General features: G+C 35.5%; 1 protein-coding gene across 1 annotated transcript in view; it reads right to left on the bottom strand.

Moving 5' to 3' along the window:
• The window catches only part of KLHL1 (kelch like family member 1), a 182,629-nt gene that overhangs the window by 29,312 nt on the left and 128,361 nt on the right, over positions 1-24,956 (bottom strand). The window contains exons 6-7 of the mRNA XM_066545060.1: positions 17,329-17,515; positions 1,976-2,200 (exon numbers count right to left, since the gene is read on the bottom strand). Of these exons, the coding sequence (XP_066401157.1) occupies positions 1,976-2,200; positions 17,329-17,515 (412 nt within the window). The remainder of the gene's footprint in view (positions 1-1,975; positions 2,201-17,328; positions 17,516-24,956) is intronic.

Here is a 24,956-nt window from a genome sequence, read left to right on the forward strand (position 1 = left end):
TTAGTTACAATGGGGTACATCTGACAATTTTTTTGCTGTATCAACAAAAATACATCCATGTAAAGGATGGGTACTTATTTCTATCCTGTATACAAAACCCTATTCAAACTGCTCTAGCATTATTACCACATGGATATAACATAACATAGTTTAGAAAAAAAATAATTAAAAAAATATTACTTCAGATTAACTTTCATTACAAAAGGCATTTACTAAAATAACTTTATAGGTTATTAGAAAAAATTAAAATAAAACTAATTAAATTCTATTAACTAAGCTTCTAATAATATGATTAGTACATAATTCCAGATAAAAAACATCTTTCTAATGCCTCCCAAACAACTGCATTTAATCATCCCAACTTAGATTTCTTTTCTCATTTTACATGTTTTTTGCAAAAAGCCTGAATTACTTCAATATAAAAATTCAAAAATTATTTTATATTAAGGAAAAAAACTCCTCAAATGGTCAAATGCCTAGTTTGATTCTTTTTTTCTAGTATTGAAAGCATACCAGTTTTTCTCCAGTCATAATTTCAATATTCCTCAACTTAAACTACAATTTTTTAATTCTGTTGACCAAAATCATCTGTAAAATTATAGTCCAGAATTATTTTTTTAACTGATTACCAATGGTTTTCAATCATAGATTCACCTCTTTTGTCACTGGGACAAATATTTTCTCTATTCAGCATACCCTACTGTTGTATTATAACTTTCCTGTAGTTACAGCTGAAGTCATTGCATTTTTACTGCCCTGGGGACCAGCACTGATTCTGTGAAATTCTCGAACACTGGCAGAGAAGACATGATGTATTTTTGCATGTAATTAGTGTATTTTCTCATGTATTTTCTAATTTACAATTAAATTTAAACTTAGGAAACAGTTTTAAATCAGTGAGATATTCAGTGCCATGATGCCATCTGATATAGATTCCCATCGCTATTTTCTATTGTAAGACTTGTTTGACAGCTACAGTGCCTATGGACATTGCAAGTGTCCAATGACATGAGCAAAGAGCAGGAAAACATGGTCCTTTTCTGAGGTATTGATGCAATAGTACAACAAAGGACTTGCTGATTGCAACTCAGGGAATGGACAGGACAACATCGTGTGTTTCATGAGTCAACACAGGCAGGCAGGCGGACAGAATAACCACAAAACCACTGCTGAAATGCAAAGAGTAAATTTATTTCCTATTTATTACCTTCCAAACCAGAGGATGCCAAAGCAACACCCAGGCAGAGACAGACACAGGCAGGAGGAACACAATGCCAGCAGGTGGCTGGGCTGCTGCTTGCAGCCATTTATCAAGCACCCACTCTTGCACAGTTTACCAGTGTGCTGGGATCTCCTCTGGGCTTTTTATGACTTCTGTCCCAAAACAGGGAGCTCAAACATGTCCATAAGCCTCTCCAAACACCTATTGTTATCTCTACACAGAAATTTTACTTTTCAAGACAGAGATAAACAGCAGTAGGCATAATATATATATGTGGCTCCCACACTGTTATTCTTCAGGCCTTGGCATTCCAGGCTGAAAGGTCACTTGAGCAAATCTGCCATCTTCCTTGCCATTCTCCCGCTTTTAACACCTTCATCCCCACACATGTCTGTGGGAGTCTGAGATGTTAATGGGTCAAACATTTGCCCATTTGTAGAGGTGCTAGGGTGCTTCGCTAGACCAGGGTTTGCACCCTACAATGTGCACCCTCCCAAGAGTGAGGAGGTGAAATTTTGAGTGGGTGATGGTGAAGCCTCTGGTCCGCATAAATCAGAGGGGGTGACCACCCACCACTGGAGGCCAACAAGAAGCAGACCTTGTGGAGGCAGGATAGTTCTTTTACCATGCCTGCAAAGCCTAGTTATTGTTACTGGTAGGAATGCTACTAAAGCTTAAAAGTACTGAGTTTTCTATTAAACGTTACATAACAAAAAAAAAAAAAAGTGGTATGTTTAAATATTTTTTCCTTACCTAAGCCATGCCTGTGCGTTGACATAGGTGGTAACACAGTCCAAGCCTTGGTCTTTGGATTGTAACATTCAACAGTGTTTAATGTCTTTAAACCATCCCGGCCTCCAATGACAAACAGCTTGTCATCGATGACAGCAACACCAAACTGAAGCCTCCTGCCATTCATTACTCCAGCCTGAATCCATATGTTTGTTCTGAGATCATACTTTTCAATAGTTGTAGCTCCTGATGAGACATAAAAGCAGAACTACAAATATCAAAATTATAGATGCATTTAAATTAATGCTTAAGAGAATAGTCTAATGATTAATCTGAAATGTAAGCAGTGCTTTATTTTAACATACACATAACAGTGCTTCACTTTCAAAATTTAAATATCCTACAGAAAAAAAAATTCAACGTAATTATGAAGCATTACTCTTTGGAACTAACCCTTTGTTAGTTTATGATTATAATAAAATGTTATAATTCCATGGAAAATAATTCTGTCAGGATTCATTCATTATGTGTAACCAACAAGCAATGAACCAAGTTCAAATAAACATCATGAAAGCAATAGGTTTGTTAACTGGATTAAAAAAGACATAAGTTAAATTCAATTTGTATATAAGTGTAGCAGAGGAACAACAATGTAGGATACAACTGTATGTATTAAATTCCTTTCCAGTTTTATTAAGCCACAAGATACATGAATCAAATTTTGCATTCAATTTAGAGAGATCTTTTTGATCCTAGTTTAAAATAAACAGCTGTAAATTCATTAATACTTAGGTTTGAAAGAACAAAATATACAGTTTATTTGATACAGTTTCTTGGAGGTGGTGCAGGGCATATTATAATGATGCATATTCATAAAGTTATAATGTTTTATATGTTGAATCTATTTGTGTTAAAAGCTAGACCTGTAGCACATGAATTCTGTAAAGCTGTTTACTTCAATGGAAAAAAGTACAATTTAAAAGTTTTCTCATTCTGATTTCAGAAAATTGTACTTGTATAACAGGCTGAATTATGCTCAGCTACATATTTTCTAATATTGACTAAGTCTGGGTTGCCACAATATTTTATTATATTACATACTGAGAACCTAACCCAGGAGTTCCTGGACTGCTTAAATTCTGTTTATCCAATAAGGTGCCTTGCTAATTTCTAATGATGATTAGGATGAGGATGATAGAATAATATAATACTAACAATAGAAATGGGAATGAGAATAATGACAAAAATCACCCACACAAAGTGAAATAGGTGTCGTTCCTATAAAATCATTATTCTCGGGAACATGAATATAATACATTCGAGACTGCAATTCAGACAAGAAAAGACCTCTTAAATAACAGTAATTCTTTTGATGGCAATGACTCTGCATTGGTAACACTCAAAATAGAAAAATCTTTAAACAGAAAGTTGGTGGAACAACTGAAAGGTATCATCAGCAGAGATTTTAGGATATCTTTAATTGCAGATTTTTGAGAATTTCTTTTTTATAATATTTAGACTGTGCTTCATTCCCATACATATGGTCATATATTCACACAACTTAGACACTAAAAGAGAATAAACTTCTACCTTTCCTAGGAAGAAAACTGGGTATTTCTGACAAAAGAATAGGTTTCTTTTCTTAACTCAATTGTTTTGATCTTGAAAGTAAAAAGATTTTCTGCACCTAGGAGAGGAGGCCAAGTCTTGATACCAATAGGATTTTACTAGACAAATTAGTTTAGCTATTTAAGAGTCAAGTCCTCTGGTTTATATAAAACCAATACCATATTGAAATATTGACTTTTCATCTATCATATATTTTATGGCTTGAATATATTTGCATATAGTCTAGAATGAAAGTACTATTACAATGCCAAATGTTGACATCACAAATTTGCTCTGCAACAGAATAAAAGCAGAAGCTCTAAAGTATCCAGGGGTGCATCAAACACAGCACAAACAAGGCCATTGCTTTATCTCGACAATACCTTTGAGCTACTTTTGCTAAAATCTCCTGTCACTAAGTGGACTACAAAATATCTGTTTTCCCATTTTTTAGGAATCTTAATTCAAAAGGACAGCAATGTCATTCTTAGATTCTCTCACAGCCTTTTCTGCTAATTCTATATTGAGAAAAATTTGTCTTATGATAAGGCTACAAGAGCTAAGAAATTCATAAACATTAAGGTTTTGGGGAAATTTCTTGGAAATCTGTTTTAGCATTTAATTAACTGATTATATTTTATGACTTTGCATAGAAGTTCTGTCATTGTCAGAAGTCTAAGTGGATCATAGAATTGTCAAATTGCAGAGTCATTTAGGTTGGAAAAGACCTTTAAAATCATTCGCCCTTTAACCCAGCACTGTCAAATCCTCTACTAAACCCCAAGCACCACATCTGCATTTCTATTAAATACCTCCCTGGGCATCACTTCCCTGGGCAATTCCAATAACACTTGATAACACTTTCAGTGAAGCTATTTTTCCAATCTAAACCTCCTCTGGTGCAATTTGAGGCCATTTCCTGTTGTCCTATCACTTGTTACTTGGGATAAGAGACTGACACCCACCTTGCTACAACCTCCTTTCAGGACGTTGTAGAGAGCGATAAGCTCTTCCTTGAGCCTTCTTTTTTTTTTTTCCAGGCTAAAGCACCTCAGCTCCCTCAACCACTCCTCACAAGACTTATACCCATACCCTTCATCAGTTCCACTGCCCTTCTCTGGACACACTCTGGGATCTCAATGTCCTTCTTGCAGTGAGGGGCCCAGAACTGGACACAGGATTTGAGGTGCAGCCTCACCAGTGCTGAGCACAGTGAATTTATAATCAATAGTTACATTGCAGGATGATGAGTCACTCTTTGCTGCCAGATCTGGAAGGAATATAGAGTACCCCACATGGAACTACCAGAGAGAGGGACAGAACCCTATCTCCACTCACTTTCATCACTTGTAAGGTGAGATCATTATCTAGTTTGTTAAGCCATCATGCTGTGGTGCAGTGGAGGAACAGTCACTCACCCAGATGCTGGCTCCAGTGACTAGCAAAAATTGGTAGCATCACATGACAGCTGAGATAAGAAAGTCCTCTCCTCTCTACCATAACTAGTGGGTGGCAGTCAACCAAGCCAACTCCTAACAGATGCAACTTCCAAACTGTGAAAACTCAAAGAAATGAGCTGTGTTGGTTAATACTGCCAGCCTCAGTCTGTACAGGCTGTGAAAGGATGTCTTAGCAATGTCAGAAATCTGTAGACAAGGACTTTTGTCTAATCCCCATGAACAAACCAGAGTAATTCTGATTACATGTTTCAGAAAATCAGAAAATCCAATTTCCCAAGAACATGAGGATGGTAGGAAGCAATTGGGAAGTTACTGGTATATATATTTATGGAAATTGAAGATACAGGCTAATGTGAAGATATGAATAAAATAAATAAAGGAAAAATTCATTATTCATTTTGAGCTGAAGCATATCTGCTGATTATGCAGAGATAGACACATTTTCCAACAAAACAAAACAGATGGAATACCACAGAATAAATAACACACACATAGATCCAAATAAAAATACAAACTATATTAAAAAGTACATGAAATTAAATGTTACAATTTATTCTATTATTGTTTCCTTCATTGATGTATCACTAGTGCTTTTTGAGTGGTCTAATGGTAAAGAGGAAATAAATTACTTCCTAGGGCGTCTTTAAGATAGTGGGTATGAAATCGTAAAGATGAAAGAAAAATACACAGAATATTGAAGATTTTGCAATAAAAGTACTGCACACCCAGAGAATTCCTCTATACACATACAAACTCCTATTTTTCAGATGGACAGAACTCTAGAACTGACTAATTTCAGGATGTAGCACTGAAGAGAGAATATATGAAAAAGACATAGTGAGGTGAAACAGAATTAATTTAATAGCTATTTGCATGATAAAGAAAATTGTGTAGTAAATTAAAAAAAAAAAACTATTCCATGACTGTGGCAGCACAAATAATTTCTGGTAAGAACATAACAATGTTTCTTGATGTTCTAGGCACATTTTAAGGTTTTTTTTCTAACTTAAATTCTACTTAGGATCCAGTTGGGCATTGAATTAAATTAGTTCTGTGTATTGTGCATATGGGCATTATAAACCCTGATTAATCAAGATCTATGAAGTAATGAGAGTCCTACAGACAAAGACACCTTCAGAAATGAAATGCCATAGATGATCAGGTTAATTTTGTATTAATGTCCAACTGCTGCTGACAATTCCTCTGTGTATGCAGAAGGGATGAAGACAATCCTACCACTCCATGTTTCTGATGAAACATTAAGGTACTAGCTCTCATGATTTCATCTTTATCTACAAAGCAGGACACCATTGCACTAAATACAAATTTCTATTTCTTTAGTTTTGTTGCTATTTTGAAGCACATGAATGTGTGAAATTGTTTTGGTGAAACCCTTCAAATGATACTCTAATTATCTTCTCTTAAACTTTGTCTATTTCTAAAATTAAGCATATTTCAGTTCCTTGCTAATGACTTATAAATCAAGATTTTTGTAGAAACCTTACTGACATTCTCACATATTTTGCAGTTTTGATGACTGAAGACTAATAATACAGCAAGGTCAATGAGTGAAAAAGAATAACTTGGATAGCAATATTATTTGCAACTCAATATTTTAAGTCAAACACAGAAATACCTAGAAACTTGTCCTTCAAAGATATTTTTAAGTATTTTTGAACAAGCTGACATTGGCTACATGAAGTAATGAAGATTGTCTGAGGCTATGAATGCAGCATATTTATTTTAGTTGGGTATAAATGCAGGACTTTTCATATAAGCAAAGTGATAATTGCTTCAGAAGCAGATGAAAATGCCAAACATATTCCGCTTGTTCAACTGTCTTTGTATTTGGTGTAAACATTTCCACATAAAATACCTTACTTTCCCCCCTTATTGGTAGAGTGATTTAGTATTTAAACCCCTCAAGAAGGGTAGGAGTTCTACATTTATCATCAGAAAAATTCTACTTCTTTTTTTTTTTCTCTGTAAGACTTTCTGCTGATTTTGCTATAACTAAAGCTGTTGCTGACATGTACTCTGATCATTTTGTCCAAGATTTAGAGATGCTGCTGTGAGTAGGCACAAAATGATGACCTTGATCTAGTGATCTGCAATATTACATTTTGAACTGAGAAGATGGTGACTGAAGTGGAACGAATGTGACCTAAGGAGGTTACTGATGCAGATACCATCGAGATTATTTTGGTAAAGAAACAGCTACACAGAAAATGGTAGCATAGGGTAGCAGTTCATTACTCTATAATAAGACTGCTATAAATTCCTTTAAGCGCTCCAAAAATGTATAACATATACACAAAAAGAATCTCACTTTTTTTTTTAGTGAAAACACGTATTAAAATGTCAGAAGGATTTTCCATATAGTGATATGAAATCAGCGAACCTCTTGGCATTTTTAATTATTCTACACAAGCAGAATTCTCTAAAACTAATACAAGTTTTTCCCACAAATCTTTATATTTACGAGAGTATCAGAACTGACAGCTTTTCAGCAGTGATTTTAGGCAATGTCTTTGACGTTATGCACTTTGTTTTACAATATAGTGTTATGTATTATTACAGAAAACACTCATGGTTTATTTTATATTTTTATGTAGTCTAAAACTTACAAAAGCTCCTTTTATTAATGATTTATGCCATGCAGTATGATAGTCTACCTTTGCTCAGCAACAAATTCATGCCTCTTCTTTTAAAACAGTTCTGTTCCCACTGAAAATTCTGCAAATAAAGTGGTAACAATAATAACAAAAGTTCCACATGTGGACAAATGCAAATTCTAGGGGAACTACATACTCTGCAGGAGGGGTGTGCACCCACTGGAGCTCTCACCAGTGGGGAGCAGGTGATGGTGACCTACACAAGCTGTGTATCTATGTTTGTGTGTCTATGTACATGTGGGTCTGCAACTAGAACCTTGAGGGATTTGGTCACGAAGAACATTAAGTAATTTAAAGACGTAATATTTTGCAAGTGTCTAGTACTGCAATTTATCTACTGCATGATTGATACTGATTCTAAGCACATGGTTCATCTGGTTGGGAGTTCATTATGTGCCATACTAAATCAATAAGCTTCTTTGATCATGATTTGGTTAAATAATGTGAACTGAGCAGTTTGGTGCTGCAAAAGTACCAGTTTCCCATAACCCTCAGCCTTCTTTCATTATTTTGCATTATAGATGTAGAGATGCTCATCCACACTGCTTAGCCCTTAGCTCAGCTCATGGGAGATTCTGTTTTGATGCAATTACTTCCCTTTAAGGTAAACTCACTGCACAGGGTGCTATTCCTAATCTTTACAGGTGTGACCCAGATAATGCTGCTTGGATTCTATATGGTGCCATCTGTAGTTTAAAAAGATAATTGTGTTTATTTGGTTTTCCAGTTCAGAGTATTAAAAGTAAGGTGAAAGCTCTACTGAAGCTTACTTGGATGTTCTTGTGCTTGACAATAGAGGCTTCCAGAGCATTTCCTAGAATTTGACAAGGAGATTTGTGAGGTGGCTGAAGGTGCAAGATAGAGCTGGAGGACTACACTGGGAGATGCCAGCATTTTTCAAGCCTTACCCACAATAGCTGTTGAGGGTTCCGGATCTGAACTATTTACAGAGCAAGATTCAGAATTTGTGGTGGTTTACTCTAAAGCCAATACCAGTAGTGACAACCATTAATGAAACTTTGGCCATCAGGGTACAGAAATTGGCTAGTGTACAGAAAAAGCTAAGGTTTCTGATAGTATAGAAGTTCTCTAAGTTATCCATCTGCCAGGCATGTGTCTTCTCTAGCTTACACACAAAGGTGGGATTTTTCATGTTTTTTTTTTTTGTTTCGGTTTGGTTTTTTTTTGGGGGGGGTTGTTTTGGTTATTTTTTTAGGTGATAAGATATCTGCGCTGGGAATTTCAGACAATAGAGTAAGTTGCAGGGAAGTAATTAGGAGGAACACAGGGCTGTTCTTGGGATAATAATCCCCCTTACAAACCCATGATGCACAACCCTCTTGCACTGTCTGCATAATCCCATAGTTTGTACCAACAGGTGTGAATTCCAGGGCAACAGATTGACAAGGTAAAAAGTTTGTGGGATTATAAAATTTATCTTGTGTGTGATAACTTTTGCTCTTCTCTCACATTTGAAGCCATGGAGGCTCCAGAATAAGTCACTTCACGATCTTCTTTATGTTTCAAACTATAAATGAATCAGCAGTTTCAGAAGATAATTACACTGAAAAAAAACCCCAGAAATTTAGTGGTGTAAAATAAGTACTGAAAAAGTACCAGATGGTGTTAAAATATGGATGGGTTTTTTTGGGTTTTTTAGTTTGTTTTTTTTTTTATTCTGAAATGCTCTGCTAAATCAGAGTACTTAAACTGCTAATTAGCCAATGAGACTGAATGTTTTGGGACATATTGAAAATCATAGGAGTGAAAAGAAGGAAGTAATCATGTTAATACTTATAAGAACTGGACGAGAAGAGAATTTTAGTGTGATTTATACATTTAATTATCTCATTAGTGATTAGCCAGTGTATTTTATATTCCTCTGGTGAAGTAATTAGCCAGGCTCTACTTTTACTCTACAAATACACTAACATGTTGCAGAGTCGCAGAACGGTTGAGGCTGGAAGGGACCTCTGGAGCTCATCTCTTCTCTAGGCTGAGCAGTCCCAAATCTCTCAGCCTTCCTTCACAGGAGAGAGGCTCCTGTCCTTTCATCACCTGTCTGAGATGCTCTTAAAGGACTGACCAGTATTTCCAGTGAGATATGACCAGAGTGAGGAAGAGGTAAGCAATTTGATGACTGAAAAGAGAAGGGATAGAGGGTGATTTAAACCTCAAAGAGTGGTATTTTACCCATCTTTTTTTCCAATAATTACCTAGGAAAAGACTGTTTCCTTATTCTTGATGTAGCTCAGTTCTCAAAGAGATGCAGAGCATTGTCTTAGTAGTGAGGCATGTAAAGTGACCTCTTGTGGTACCACCTGCTGGGGGTAAATTCTCTGGAAACAACTCTCACCTCTGCAGTGAGTATTGAGGCATATCTTTCTCGGTGCCTTAAAGAGAAACCAAAAGCAAATGAAAATGGAAAAAAATTCCCCTCATATCTTCCTCTTTCATTGCAGCACACGCTTTAAAATTCTCATGCAAGGGCTCCCAGGGAGCAGACAGTGGATGGAGAGGGTGGCTGCTCTGTACAGCTTCCTCTGCTACCTAGATCTCTTCCCAGGGATCAAATCTGCAGGTGCAATTTTGCTGTTTCCAAATATCTGAACAATTGTTAGGAAGATGTTTGGGGCAAAATGATCTCAGGCACTTTTCTGCCAAGCTGCTGTCCAGCTGGGTGGCCCTCAAATTACACTGGTTCCACAGGTTGTTCCTATCAAGAACAGACATAGGACTTTGTGCTTCTCCGTATTGAACTTCATGAGGTTAATTCCTGCTGTTTCATTAATTATGGTTTCTCTCTCCAGGATGTTTTGTTGCTAGCTAAATATAAGATATAAATAGACAGATAGACAGACAGATAGATAGATAGATAGATAGATAGATTGATATTTCTTGAAACAGTTCATTTTCTGTTTAGTATTGTGTGAATCACACTAAAAATCAGACTCTCTTTTACTTTATCAAGCATATATTCAATAATGAACTCCTGGGCTATATTAAAAAGTATGCATTTCTGCAAAAGATAAACCAATTCTCCCAAAATCCATTGTCTGGTTTTCTGTTTTAAAAAGTAGTGGATTTTTCATTTTGCCACAGCTAAATGACATCTTTTCTGTTTAAGGAACATATAAGGAAAAGTGAGTTTCAATGCATATTTGCAATACAGCCACTGAAAATTTTACTTATTCATTCTGCATGGCCTGCTTGCCACTTATTCTGGTATTCTAATTTTCTCATGAAAATCCACCATGATGACATTACTATGCTATCTTGATTTCTCCAACAAGAGTATACTTCTTTGTGTTCTTTCTGTTTATATGTTCCATTATCATTTTCCTGTTGAGTCTTCCAGAAAGCACGAAAAAGGAAAACAGGTCATTGGTACAATGTTGACCTAAAGCTACTGGAATGTTACTTGTTTATTAGTGCATTTTAGATTTAAGGTAAATTGCTTTCCATTTCCAACGTCTTCCATATCTAACTAGAGAATATCTAAGAAAACACTGGATTATGTCAACACACATTTTTATATTTTAAAAAAAACCTTTAAATGGGTCAATATTTTGAAAGATGAATTCCAGAAACTATAAGAAAGAATCGTGAAGTATACTACATGGAACTGAGCAAACACAAAACCATAGACTCATTTTGGTTGGAAAAGATTGCCAACCCTTAACCCAGCACTGCTGAGTGAACCACAAAGAACTTGTCGCTCTGTGCTGCATCTAGATAGCTTTCAAATACCTCCAGGGATGGAGACTCAACCATTTCACTGGGCAGCCTGTTCCAATGCTTGACAACTCTTTCACCAGAAAAAATTTTTCCTAATGTCCAGTCATAGCCTCTGCTGGTGATATTTGGTGTAATTACCTCCTGCTGTATTGCTTGTTACTAGGGAAAAGACACTGACTCCCACCTTGCACAAACTCCTTTCAGGTAGTGGTACAGAGTGATAATATCTCTCCAGAGCCTCCTTTTCCGCAGCCTTAACAACCCCAGTACCCTTCACTGCTCCTTCACATCTATCTCAGCAAAATTGCTCACTTCTGATACTTGAAAACACTGCAGTTGTTAGCTGACATAGAACTGCTGCTTAAATAGAGCAGACAAGATTTCAGAGAAAAACTGTAGGTGTCTAAATAAAAAAGTGGTATACTGACAGCTGCTTGGAATGTCAGAGGCACAATTTATTTTGGCTTATTGTGCTTTTGAGGTATTTTAAGGCTATGAATACATTCTTTAAGATTCTTTAAGATAAGAAATGTCCTCATGGAAAACACCGGTGAAAACAAATTAGCACCAAAGTCAGAAGAAACTCATACAGAGGAGTGGTAATGACATATACGTGATGTTATCAATAAAAAGAGTAGGATTGCAAGAAGGACCATCAAGTTCTCACTTCTCAGTTCTTTTGTGAACATCTGTTTATGCAGTGGGTAACAACAGAATGTTTATGTCCCTGCTTGACAGGGGCTGCTCCTGGAGTCAGACCAGGGCTGATATATGCACATCATAAGTATACTTACAAAGTATGCAAATTTATATAAAACTTTTCAAAAAGCACATCAAGGAGAAATATTCAGAAATAAACACTTTGGACTTTTCTTTCTTTTAAAGGAAAGTAGTCTTCATAAGTAGATTTTGCTGTTTGTGTATTATACAAATACAGGACTTTAGGCACCCACATTCTGAAAATTAAACACAGTTACTGTACGTTGCATATTTAGAATGAAAATGCAAGTGAGATGAAGATAAGATGTTTACTCAAGATAGTTTTGTGCATCAAATGGATAGATAATGAATGTTGTCAAACGTTTTATGTATGTGAAGACAAAGTGGTTTGTAGCAATTTTTACAACGTGCAAAATGCCATCTAACAATCTTGATAAATTTCATTTTCTTCTTTTTAATGTTTTTTTTATACTATTTTTAACAAATTCCTACTAAACTGAAGAGGAAGAAGACAGATTCAAGTCACAGACAACTCATACACATATCTCAAGAAGCTGGAAGAACTACCTAAGAGGAAACACATGATCTTTCCCTATTTTTGCCCCTTTTTTACAGTATTTACCATAGGTTTTTGAATATTTTTTTCAGCATTTAAAAAAATATGCCTATATGAGAATGAAAAAATATAAATTTAAAATAAAATTTAAATGAAATCTGTTTTCAGAAATGTTTTTGCAAGAAACAAAATGAAACAAAACAAAACAAAACAAAAATCAAAACTAAAAAAGTCCAGAAAAGCATGGACATCTCCAAAATTCACTAGACCAAGAGTAACTTCATATAGCTATGCTAGATGGCATTCCTGTGAAATAATTATATATATATATATATGTGTAATAAACCACATTTGATAAATTGAATTGTGGAGTAAAGAGGATTATTGCAATGATTTAAAATACATTAAAGAAAAGGAAAAATATGCAACGTGGGTGTATAAAGAAGAATGACTAGAGGCCTCAATTTCACATTTCAAAAGGTTCATTTTTTTTAATATATCTGTAGCAATAGAAGAGATCTTTTTAAAAGGTATATATAAAATAATAAAAGAAATTTTATTATTGCTTGATATAGCTTAATGATGAACATTACCTGTTTACCACCAGGGTACTTTTGGCAGCAGGTTTTATGTCTAGTCTTAAGATTAATGCAAAACACATATATAATATCAGTGCTTCAGTAAATTGACTATTCCATCACTTTTTAAAATGACCTACTACATTTTTATGGAAGAGTTTCTTGCTCATGCAACTTTTCATTACTTTTTCCCTTGTATTTATTTAAAGACTGGGATTCAGTAAACAAATAACTAATCTAGGGCTTTGAGGAGCTAGTCTAGGGCTATTCCAAAAGTAATACATACCAGTGTTTTAGATAATGGTTACTGTAACACCTTTATTTTCTTTTTCTGCAAGTTCTCCTTTTCCCTTATTATTCTAACTACTACCTAGAGTGAGACAGGTTAAAACACCTCAGGAGAAATTAATCAGCATTCTGACATCATTACAACATTGCTTGATTACTGATACCAATCTCCATTTGCTGCATATTTTCCTGCTCAAAATCCATAGCACCATCTAACATAGACCGTATATGTCATGTTCTACCATTTGGCTTCTGCTCTATATTTGGGTTTCCAGTATGGCTGTAGGAAGTCAAAGCTTAATCATTCCTAAAAATTCCTGTATGTCCATTTCTTGCAATTACTCATTTTTTTCAGTCAATCATCCTCCTCTATTTGTGGACTTCTGTATACTATTACATGATTAAATATTGCTAATCCAAATTAGAGAAGTCAGTGTGATGATATTAATGGGTAAAGTAAATGGAACATTGTCAGCAGCACATACCCACAATCTATTAATGCATCCCATTCCATTAATGCAGACATACTGAGAAAATGTGTTTCTTATATGTGCCCTTAAAATTAAATTAAGAAATAAGTAAAGGTGTGTGGAAAAAGAGATTTAAATTCTTTTAGTTTGTCTAGGACATGAAAATTACAAATCCATCTAACTTTGATGCTTTCCTTTCTATCCATTTAGTACTATGCTGCATTAATTTCTTACATCAGGCAAAATTCCAGTTGCTGTTTGCTGGAGTTTAATTATCACTTCATTTTTATGGAAAGGAAGATAATTATAGAAGAGGCTTCAAAACAAACTTAGTATGCTAGGCTACTTTTTATGTGATGAGCCATATAACCTTCAAATGCTTTCATAATATTTGCACTTAGCCACTATTTTATATGCTAGTTAATAAATTACTAATTGGCTGTCTAACTCAGCCAATTATTTGCAACAGTTTCACATTTGGTAGCAAACATGAGGAAGTATTAAAAATACATCATTGTGAATTTCAACCATCCATATCAGTCTTTCAGTGAAGAAAATTGTGGGGGAAAAAACAAATTACTAATTCTTTAGGAGAGATAATACTGTATCAGCATCATCTCCCAGCCCAGGCTCACTTTATGAACTCAGTGCCTCTTCAAAGCAGGCAAAGAGCACTCAGGTCTCCTAAATGGATGTGTGGAATCAAGATTCACTGGGCATAAAAGCTAGTCAAGAACACAGCAGGATCACAAGAGGGATGAGCTGAACAGATGCAAGCTGAGACAGCACAGCTGCAGAGCCTGGGTTGCTGGGAATACATATTGCATCAGCTGTAACACAGGCTCCTGCTACGCAGATGCTCCTCTGCCATACCAGCCCATTCTCAAAGCAGTTTTTATCTGCTGTAAATGTGTGAAAGTCCTGCTAGTTTTCAGTCAGAGATTGCAGCAACAGAGGGCTGAACCTCTGTTGCTGTGTGTTTTCTCCTGCTGCTACAGAAATTAACTGCCTCTGCCTGACCTGAATCTGCAAAATAGGCTGTGTCTTGATGTGGTAATGGGGCTTTGCCTTGTGCTGTCATCCTAAATATCTCTGTATTTTTATTGAGAAACAGATATTAATAGTAAATGAGAACAAATACAGCTGCACCCAAATTGGATTCATTATTGGGTCATTTCCTACCTGAATCCTTGTGTTTATTGTAATTTGTCGTAAGTAAGAGGAAACAGTCTTTGTATTTTATCATCCAAAGACAATGTTCTCTGCATATCCATGACTAACATTTAGCTACACAATTTTTTATAACTGTATAACTGTTAAAAGGACACAAATAATCTGCAGTTACTTTAAGAATATATATATATATATATATATGTGTTGGTTCTTTCATCAACAATTTCTTATTGCCATAGAATCATAGAACAGTTTGGGATTGAAGGGACCGTCAAACACAAAAGAGCATCTAGTTCCAACCCCTGAGCCACGATATGGATACTTTTCTCTAGACCATATTGCTCAAAGCCTTATCTAGCCTGGCCTTGAACACTTCCAGGCATGGGACAACTTCTCTGGGCAACATGCACCAGTATCTCACCACCACCCTCAGTAACCAATTACTTCCTAATGTCTGATCTGAACCTACAACCTCAGTTTGAAGTCATTACCCCTTGTGCTATGACTACACGCCTTGTAAAAACTGTCACTAGCTCTCTTGTTGGCTCTTTTAGGTATTGGAAGGTGGGTTATTATAAGGTCTCCCTGGGGCCCTTTTTTTCTCTGTGCTGAACAGTCCCAGGTCTCTCAGCCTGCCTTCACAGGAGAGGTGCTCCAGCGCTCTGATCAACTTTGTGGCCCTCCTCAAGACTCGCTGCAGAAGGGTGTCATTATAGGATCCCAGAAATAGATTCCATACTCCACGGGGGGCCTCAAGAAAGTGGGGTTGAAGGGCAGAATCACAGTCACAGAGTCACATAGCTACAGAATAAGCTGAGTTGGAAGGGCCCCACAAGGACCACCCAGTCCAACTCCTGGCCCTGCACAGGACATCCCCAGGAATCACACCATGTGACTGAGAGCATTTTCCAAACACTTTTCGAACTCAGACGGATTTTGTGATGTAACCACTTCCCTGGGGAGGCTCTTCCAGTGCCCAATCACCCTTTGGGTGAAGAATCTTTTCCTGGTATCTGATCTAAACCTCCCCTGGCACAGCTTCATTTCAAAAGCATGAAGCTGCCTCAACTTGCTTGTCATATTTCTCTTGATGCTACCCATTTATTTTCACACAGGCACAGATGTCATATATTCTAATCACTGGTACAACCGTATGGGAAAAAAACATGCCATGGAATTTTGCAAACAATATTGTCACAGCTATTTAGTGAAACAACTTTAACAACAGCACCTAGACTAAGATTTGGGAAATACTAAAGATATAATTTTATAATATACTTTTAAAAGTACAGTTTATTTTTTGTTCCTGAAGGTATAGTCTTCAGTCTAAATATGGACATGAAAATTTAAATGCTGCAGAATTGTTAGCGAATATCACCAAAAAAAAATAAAGCCTTTTTGAGTATATAAACTTGTAATATAGCTAGCTTTTAGTTCAAGTATTTTGTTTCACTCCATTCAAGAAAACAGTGGATTAAATTTACCAGAAATGAAAGCACAACCTATCATCATAACTCTTATTCCAAACAAATGATTACAAAATGCTTTAATAAATTTTCCACTTTTTCCTACTTCATAGAAAAATGGGGCTAATTTTATCTTCCTTTATCTGTTGACAAACTAGCAATCTAGCTGAAGCTAGTTATCTATTCTCTCTAGAAGACTTAAAAATTTCTGCATTGGAAGACCCATGAATCATCATTAATATCCCAGACAATTACTTAAGGATCAAATACACCGCATATCAAGCTGCCTTTTATCAAAGGTTAGAAAAACTGAGAGAAGTTTTGGACTTAAAAAGGAAAAACAAATTCTAGAAAACTATAACTAAGGTATACTACTACCATTCTAGCTTTTTTGTTAAATTTCTTTCTGAAAATTATAATAATTTTGAACAAAGAATGAACTCAAAACTCAGTTTCTTTTCTCTAACTGTATTATGCTTCTCTTTAAATATCAGGAGATTTTCACTGGACCAAAATCTTGGCAACATTTCTTGATTGATTTAGACATCCCCCCACCAATCTTGCAATAGAAAGTTATGTCACCATTTTCTGACAAAGAAAATATGAAGTATAACTCATAAAGCAACAAATATCCTATAATACCTTTGTTGTTATCCATTCCTCCAACAGCGTAAAGTGTTCCAACTGTAGATTTTCTAGGCTTAGTTCTTGGACTTTGCATAAGAGTTCTTCTTTCTGGTAAAAGATGATATTTCATGGCTTCCAGAATAAGCTTCTGACATTCTAGGTCATCTTTAAAAAGTGCATGGTTTTCCAGGTCAGCCAATATCTGTGAATGACAGTAAGTGAATAAAACAGCCTAGAAATTCCTAGAAAAGCAATACTATCAATGAGAGACAAATACAAATGGATGTCACAAGTATATTTCTTCATTCTAGAACACACAGTTTTACAGGGCTATGTTTTCTTGGAACACAGAGAGAAAATAAAATAGTTGATTTTTAAAGGATTTTAAGGCCAGTGTTTCACCAGCCCTTAAGACTACAATCTTACTAATCTTTTACTGAAGGCTTTGAAAAAAACTAAATAGTGTCTTGTAAGTTGACTTATTTTTAATGGTTTCCAGCACAACACTGAAAGAACACAGAAGGCATCTCTTTGCAGGAACATTCCTTATTTTTAAAACCAAACAAAAACAATGTTCCCACCTGAGCAATGCTCAGTTCATACAGGTGCAAGGATAGTCTATTGTGATTCCAAAGAAGGAGGCTGCAAGTTGTAGATGTTGTGTTTGATTCACTTGCCTACATACAAGTATCTACCAGCTTTTGAGATGTTGTAGATTACCATGTAAGTTTTCAAGATCCCATTGAATTAGGTTAACCTCACAAGTGACCTAGCTCTGAGCAGGAGTTGGACTGTAGCACTCCCGAGGCCTGCTCCCACCTGAATGATTCTCTGATTCTGTGATCTCACTGATGTCTGGCCAGAAGAGTGCAATGCTCATCCAGATTTTGTGCCATATCTGCCAGACCCATATTGGTATACCAGACAACCTAAGACATCCAAATTAGAGCAGGATTTAATTGCATATAAGAGCATATCTGTACAGTGCAGTAAATTTCTAGATATCATAGAACATTTATCTGAGAGATCAAATAATATTCAGAGAAGCAGCTAAAGGCCAGCAAGCAGAAGAAGCTCATTCCTGAGTCTAAGGATGTCTTCCCTCAGACATATATATGCAATCATATGCAAATTGTTTTGCAGTTGCCTAAAGAGAGGAAGCTAGATTCCTTTTAAGAGCTCTCAGCTATTTCATCTGGACTTCAATGGCTGCAGAAGAAGCTTGAATGTCCTTTGTCAATCTGTCAGCCTTTGGCAGATAACACATTTTCTGTGACATCTGAAATATTAACAGCTGGCACATGTAGACAGCTGTTGTCTGCTTCTGATTTTAGGCATTAGTCATGAAATGAGTTGATGGCTGAAAGAAAGGCAATAGATAGATGTTACAGCCCCCAGTATCAACACAGGAAGGGGGATGAACAGCTCAAGACCAGCCCTGCCCAGAAGGGCTTGGGGGTGCTGGTGACTGAGAGGCTGGACTATGACCCAGCCGTGGGCACTCACAGCCCTGAGAGCCAAACGTGTCCTGGGCTGCATCCAAAGCAGCGTGGGCAGCAGGGACAGGGAAGGGACTCTGCCCCTCTGCTCTGGTGAGACCCCACCTGCAGGGCTGCATCAGCTTGGACATGGACCTGTGGGAGAGAATCCAGGGGAGAGCCACCAAGATGATTAGAGGGATGGAACAGCTCTCCTATGAGGAAAGACTGAGAGAATTGGGATTGTTCAGCCTGGAAAAGAGAAGGCTTAGGAATGACCTAATTGCAGCCTTCCAGTATCTCAAGTGAATTTACAGGAATGATGAAGCAAGACTATTTACAAGAGCAGTGACATGACTAGAGGGAATGCTTTCAAATTAAGAGAGTAGCTTTAAATTTGATATAAGGAGAATTTTTTTTTCTCTCTGAGGGTGGTGAGGCACTGGAAGAGGTTGTCCAGAGAAATTGTGGATGCCACACCCCTGGAGGTGTAAAAATGCAGTTGTTGGGAAGGAGTGGCTTGTGTCCCCTAACTCAGGGCATGCCTCTTAGGGTCCCCACAGAGGTGTTCAAGACCAGGCTGAACGGGGCTTTGAGCTACCTGATCTAGTGGAAGGTGCACCTGCCCTTGGTAGGGAGGCTGAAACAAGATGATCTTCAAGGGTCTTGACCACTTTATGATTCTTTGATAAAGGTTTCTGTGTATTTGTGTGTGCCTGTTCTGGTTATTATTCAATTAATATTACTAAATAAGAATATTAAAAGTATGTTTATAAACAGGCATGATAAGCATATTTCATAACACTAGGTTATTTTTTATCTCATAATCTTAAGATTTTTCATATATTCATTTTTTGATTTTTTTCCTTTACAGTGTTCAGCACACTGCTCAATAGACTAGAAAATCAAAGATCTGAAGACAAATCATGTCCAGATTTTAGATAGGATGACTGCAAAATGATTTAACACACATTTAGGACTACAGAACCAAACAGAGTACTCTGTCAACATTAACTAAATAGAATACAGGCACAAGAGAAGTAAGAAATCAAATTACCAGTTTTCTCTGCACAAATTTGAGGTACTATTAAGTTACATAGACTTTCTAATGCTTAATGGAATTAATTAAATTGATGACAAAGGTTTTTATGGCAAGCTTATTATACCAGTCAGGATCAAAATCAAACAGTAATATCAGTGATTTCTTTTTAGACCATTACTCCTTTACCCAGAAAGGCTTAGGCTCTTAAAGCAAATATTTATCTTTGAAATCTTTCAACTGAGTTGCCAGGTGTTTCAAATAAAGAAGAAAAAATCTGTGAACACTGTTCTGTCCCAAAATTCTTAGGCTTAATTCACCAACCACAAATAAAAGCTGAATCTCTTTTTCTTTCAAGTTAAAAATTCACCTTAAAATTAATAGAAAATGGGAAAAAAAAACAGAAAAAATTCAAATAAAAACTTAAAAGTGGACAGAAACATTTGTTCATGTCCCTTAAAAAAATTAATCATTCCTTCTATTAAATTTTTTAGAACATGGGCTAACTTGTGATAAACACTGTATTTCTGAATCCTCTAAAGACTAGAAGTTGTGAAAAACAAAAAAAAACCAAAAAAAACCAACCAAAAAAAACCAAAAAAAACCCAAAACCTAAATTGAAGCTACTATTTAGAAATCAGAATTTATATAAAGCTGTTTCCTGTTGTCTAAATTTCAGTAATCTGCGTCAAAGCTTTTTAACTCCATAGTTATCTTTCCTGATTATGTCACAACAATCAATATATTTTTATTAAATCAGGATGCACTTGATCAGGAAATTTAGTTAATAAGGATGTTTCCCTGGAAACCATATTATGTTCAGCTTGCTCTTCCATGTCTATGACATAAATCATTAGGAGAGAATTGTATCTAATATTAACTGAATATTGCTGGGCTTTGTAATGTGGAAATTCACAGAGCTGTAGCTTCTCAAAAGACTACAGTATCAGTGCCAGCATAGTTAACTTTACCATTGCTAGAACTTCTCAGACTAGCAATATCCTGAGAATTTTTTGCCACTTTGTGTCATCACATTTCTCATTTTTTCCCAATTAAAACCCCCAAAAAGTCCTTTCTTAGATGTACTTCCAAATGACTTCTAGCACCATGCTGCAGAGAGCAGGCATATTTCAACTCAGTAAAGCACATTCAGTTTGAGATCTAGAGTGTAAAGCACTCAAGTACTGCCAAAAGGAAAATGTCTAATGAGAAAAAAGGAGTAGTTGGGTACTGGTTCAGTGACCAACTGAACAGTGCAAAAGTGGGTGCACCACAGGACTGCACCGATTGCTGCCTGCCTTGCTCTTACCTTCAGCTGCCTCCTTCCTTCCTTCCTTCCTTTATGAGCAGCTCTGCATTTGTTGCTTCCTGACAGATCTCCCCCAGCCTCTCTGTTATCCCAGTGATTTGCAGCTATGATTGTGGGAATCTGAATACTTGATTTGAATGGCCTTAAGCAAAGTCACACATATTCTACATAATTGATCATCTGAGAGATGGAACTGGTCCCTTTCTACCCTGTGTCATCTAGGATGAAATTCAGCCACCACTAGGGAAACAGTTTCCACCTACCTGGAAAGAAAAAGACCACTTTTTCCTTTACTCCACTCTTGGGAGAGACTATAAGGCAATGGAAGAAGCAAAGAGCTGCCTCACCAAAGATTCTGTAATGACCTTATACTTCTGAAGAGGCAAAGAACACCCCCTGGTTATTTAGATAAAATATCTATCTTGTGAAAAGTGGAAGGCATGACAATATTCACTCAGTCAGGATGAACTAACCTCAGATTCCACCTTGATACGTGCCTCAGACACACTAATTGTCCAAAAGGGGATATGACAAAACACTATCAGGTTCCTACCACTAAAGTGAAAAAAAACATGAGTAATTCCTCCAGGACAGAAATCAGGGCTATAAAAGTGAACAAAGTGAGAAAGTACTCCCTGCGTGCCAAAATTAAATACTCAGCACATGCAAAAGTTTTAATCTGTAATCCAAGAGATAGATATTTCCAAAAGAGGGACAGCATCATTCAAAATTATGCATTATGTGGTCTGTATCTGCCCATGAGTGTTTATTATGATTTAGAATCTTGAATAGTCCTTAAAAACATATAATTACTCTGTACACCACTGATTAGGATTAAATTTCATACCCAAACATATTAATTTTTTCACAGGTAGAAAGCAACTTCCAGTTCTCTAAAAATTATCCCAGTTTCTAGATGCATTTTCCCTCTGAAAAACCCTAAAGAGTTCTGTGCCCTTAGAAACTTACATGCCAATGTCACACAGAACAGAGGATTAGAATTATCTTAATGGTATTAATAATTATAACAGAAGAACAAAAAGTCAAAAGTCCTCTAAATGCCTTGTGAATAAATGAAATGTGGATTTTCATGGCACATTTCATTTTAAAAAAGTCCACAAGTCTTTTCCTTGATCCAAAATATATCCCAAGTCACTTGACAACCTTGAGTCAGAGAATCACATTACCATATGAAACAAAATCCTGAAGAATTAATGACCTAAAGTTTGCATTTTGAGTATTTTTCAAGAGAGAAGTTTGATTAGCCATCATTGTCCTTTTATGAGTCTTTTCCATGTACAGATTTGATACAGCTGGTTATTGTTGATGATCACAGTAATGCTGCTGCTAGGAAAGAATAGAATTCTGAAATGTAAGGTCATGATTGTTCTTTGTACAGATTAAAATGAAAAGCAAATAAAGGTTTTATATGAGTTTCTGGAAAGAATAAAAATACTGCTTTGAAACATTCTACAGAAATAGTTGTCAGTATACTTTCAAAGTCTTACCATGCTCAAGCTGCTCAAGATGTTAGGAAATGCTGTATTTCTATGGACAAAGCTTCAATTTGAAGAATTTTTATCTGTCTAGAGCTGCTAGAGGTCATGATTCCTACATCAAAATATTACCATATGAATACAAGCATTTCTATTGATTAATGTGGTGAAAGGAATAATTTTGCTGACATTTTGTGTTTTCTGACTCTAAGACAGTTGAAGGAAATGCCTGTAATATTATTGCAACTGCAAATTTCAACTTAATTAATTGCCATTCTGATTACAGTTTTATATAAACATACCCATTTTAAGAAAAATCAAGCTATTTATGTTTCACTGCAAACATGAATGAAAAAAAAGTCCCCCAAGAAGTACTAATTCTTTCTTTACATAAGGAATAAACTCTTAGCTACTTCAATTGGATAGCACTTTTTTTGGTATAAAGACTATTTTTTAATCTATTTGAACTTCTTCATTAAAAACCTTTGAATTAATGGGATAGGCTTAATAGTGACCTATGCAACTACAGTTGAAAATTTCAGTTGAAAATTTACAGCATGTTTTCTTACCAATTTGATGGTCTTGCCTGGGATGAGGTTATGAAAATTAATCACAGGTACTGGGGAATAGAATTAAAGTATGGTTTGCTTCTTTCAATATCTGATTAATTATTGTTATTTCAATATTAACTAAATATTCTGCCTAACATTTATCATTGAAAAGAACAGATTTTACTAAGAGATCATTATGACTGTCTTGACAATGCAAGGTATTAATTTACATGCTTACACTAGAAATGTAAGTGATGTCCACTAGTAATATTATTAACTATTCAGAAAAATAAAGTAAAAAAATAGTAAAGAAAAGTAAAATCAGCAAGATATTTTAGTCATCAATAATACTTTCAAAAGGAAAAATATACAGCAAATCTTATTTTTATACATACTAAATTAGGTATTCATGAAAAAAATCCTAAGGAAACAGGAGTGAGAAGAGCAGCACATTTGCACTGTTTATGTGAGAAAATAATTGGGACTATTTATTAAACATTAACATTGTTACAATGTTTAAGAATTATACTCAGAGAACAAGAATAAATTTAAAAACCTTTAAAAGTTCAGACTAAAATTTTTAATTGTCATCATAAAAACCATCAAAAATTATGGAAAATTGGGACAGTTTTGTACACAAAAACCCCCTTTGCTTTTCATAACAGAAGGTACAACATCAAGAATTGTATAATTGTGAATTCATTGCAAAGATATATATCACTTAACTCTTTCTTTTAAATTACTATATTTTGAAAGTAAAATGCACTTCAGTCATAGAATTTTCTGTGAATTTTTGCATTCTGAGATATTATCAATAGTGTAATTTATTATTCAGATCCTCATTTGCAATTAGATTTTATATAAAGAAAATGAAAACACTTGAACAATCCCTCAGGCTGCCCTTTAGGTTTTAAACAATGAAAAAACTATAAAATTTGTTAACTTTTTTGGGGACTTCTAAACATAGAAAACACAAGGTCTCAAACTGATCCTCTATGTACCTGAAGTTTCAACTCCATTATATATTCCATTTGATCCATAGGAACCTTTGCAACATTAACAAACAACCTTTTTGTTTTGCTAGGAATTGAATGTATTGAGCTAAATCCAACATTACCATCTGCTTTACTCACTTGACTTGTAATCAGGAGCCTTATATTGAATTTTTTTTAAAAGCTTATTTCTAATTTTTCATTTGAGGTTTTGCTAGCTTTTAAAACAGTAATTTCAATATTTTGTCTTAGAAAAAAAATAATGAAAAATATCTGCATTTAATAATACCTCAAATTTATCACATCTCATTTTGTTTTCTACCATCTTTTTCAGCTCATCGAACATTCTGGATCTCTTTTAAATTCTTTTTTTTTCTTATTCATGTTTAATTAATGATTTCAGTAAAGTTTTTAGTACAGAGATTTCCAGGCATTTTTCTGTAGTACAACAAATATTCAGTATATGAAATTCAATATTTGTCTTGCTTATGGACTAAATTATTCATGATGTGTTAGTCAAGCCAGCTGCTCAACCAACTCAGGAAGAAAGACTATACTAAATCCCTCAGATTTCTGTATCCTCAGACAAAGATTATTTTCTTCTCAGCAATAAGATGCAGCAGACTAAAGATCTTTAAGACCAGTTTTTTCCTAGAAACATGTCGCTAATCATTTCTATTACAAATAATCTACATCAGGATTTACTGCTTAGACACCACAGATCTCAATGCAAGTCTGTGATCTCTGCATGCATGCAGGTGATAATATATAGCATAGA

The sequence above is a fragment of the Molothrus aeneus genome, chromosome 2, assembly GCF_037042795.1.
Source record: "Molothrus aeneus isolate 106 chromosome 2, BPBGC_Maene_1.0, whole genome shotgun sequence".
Lineage (NCBI taxonomy): Eukaryota > Metazoa > Chordata > Aves > Passeriformes > Icteridae > Molothrus > Molothrus aeneus.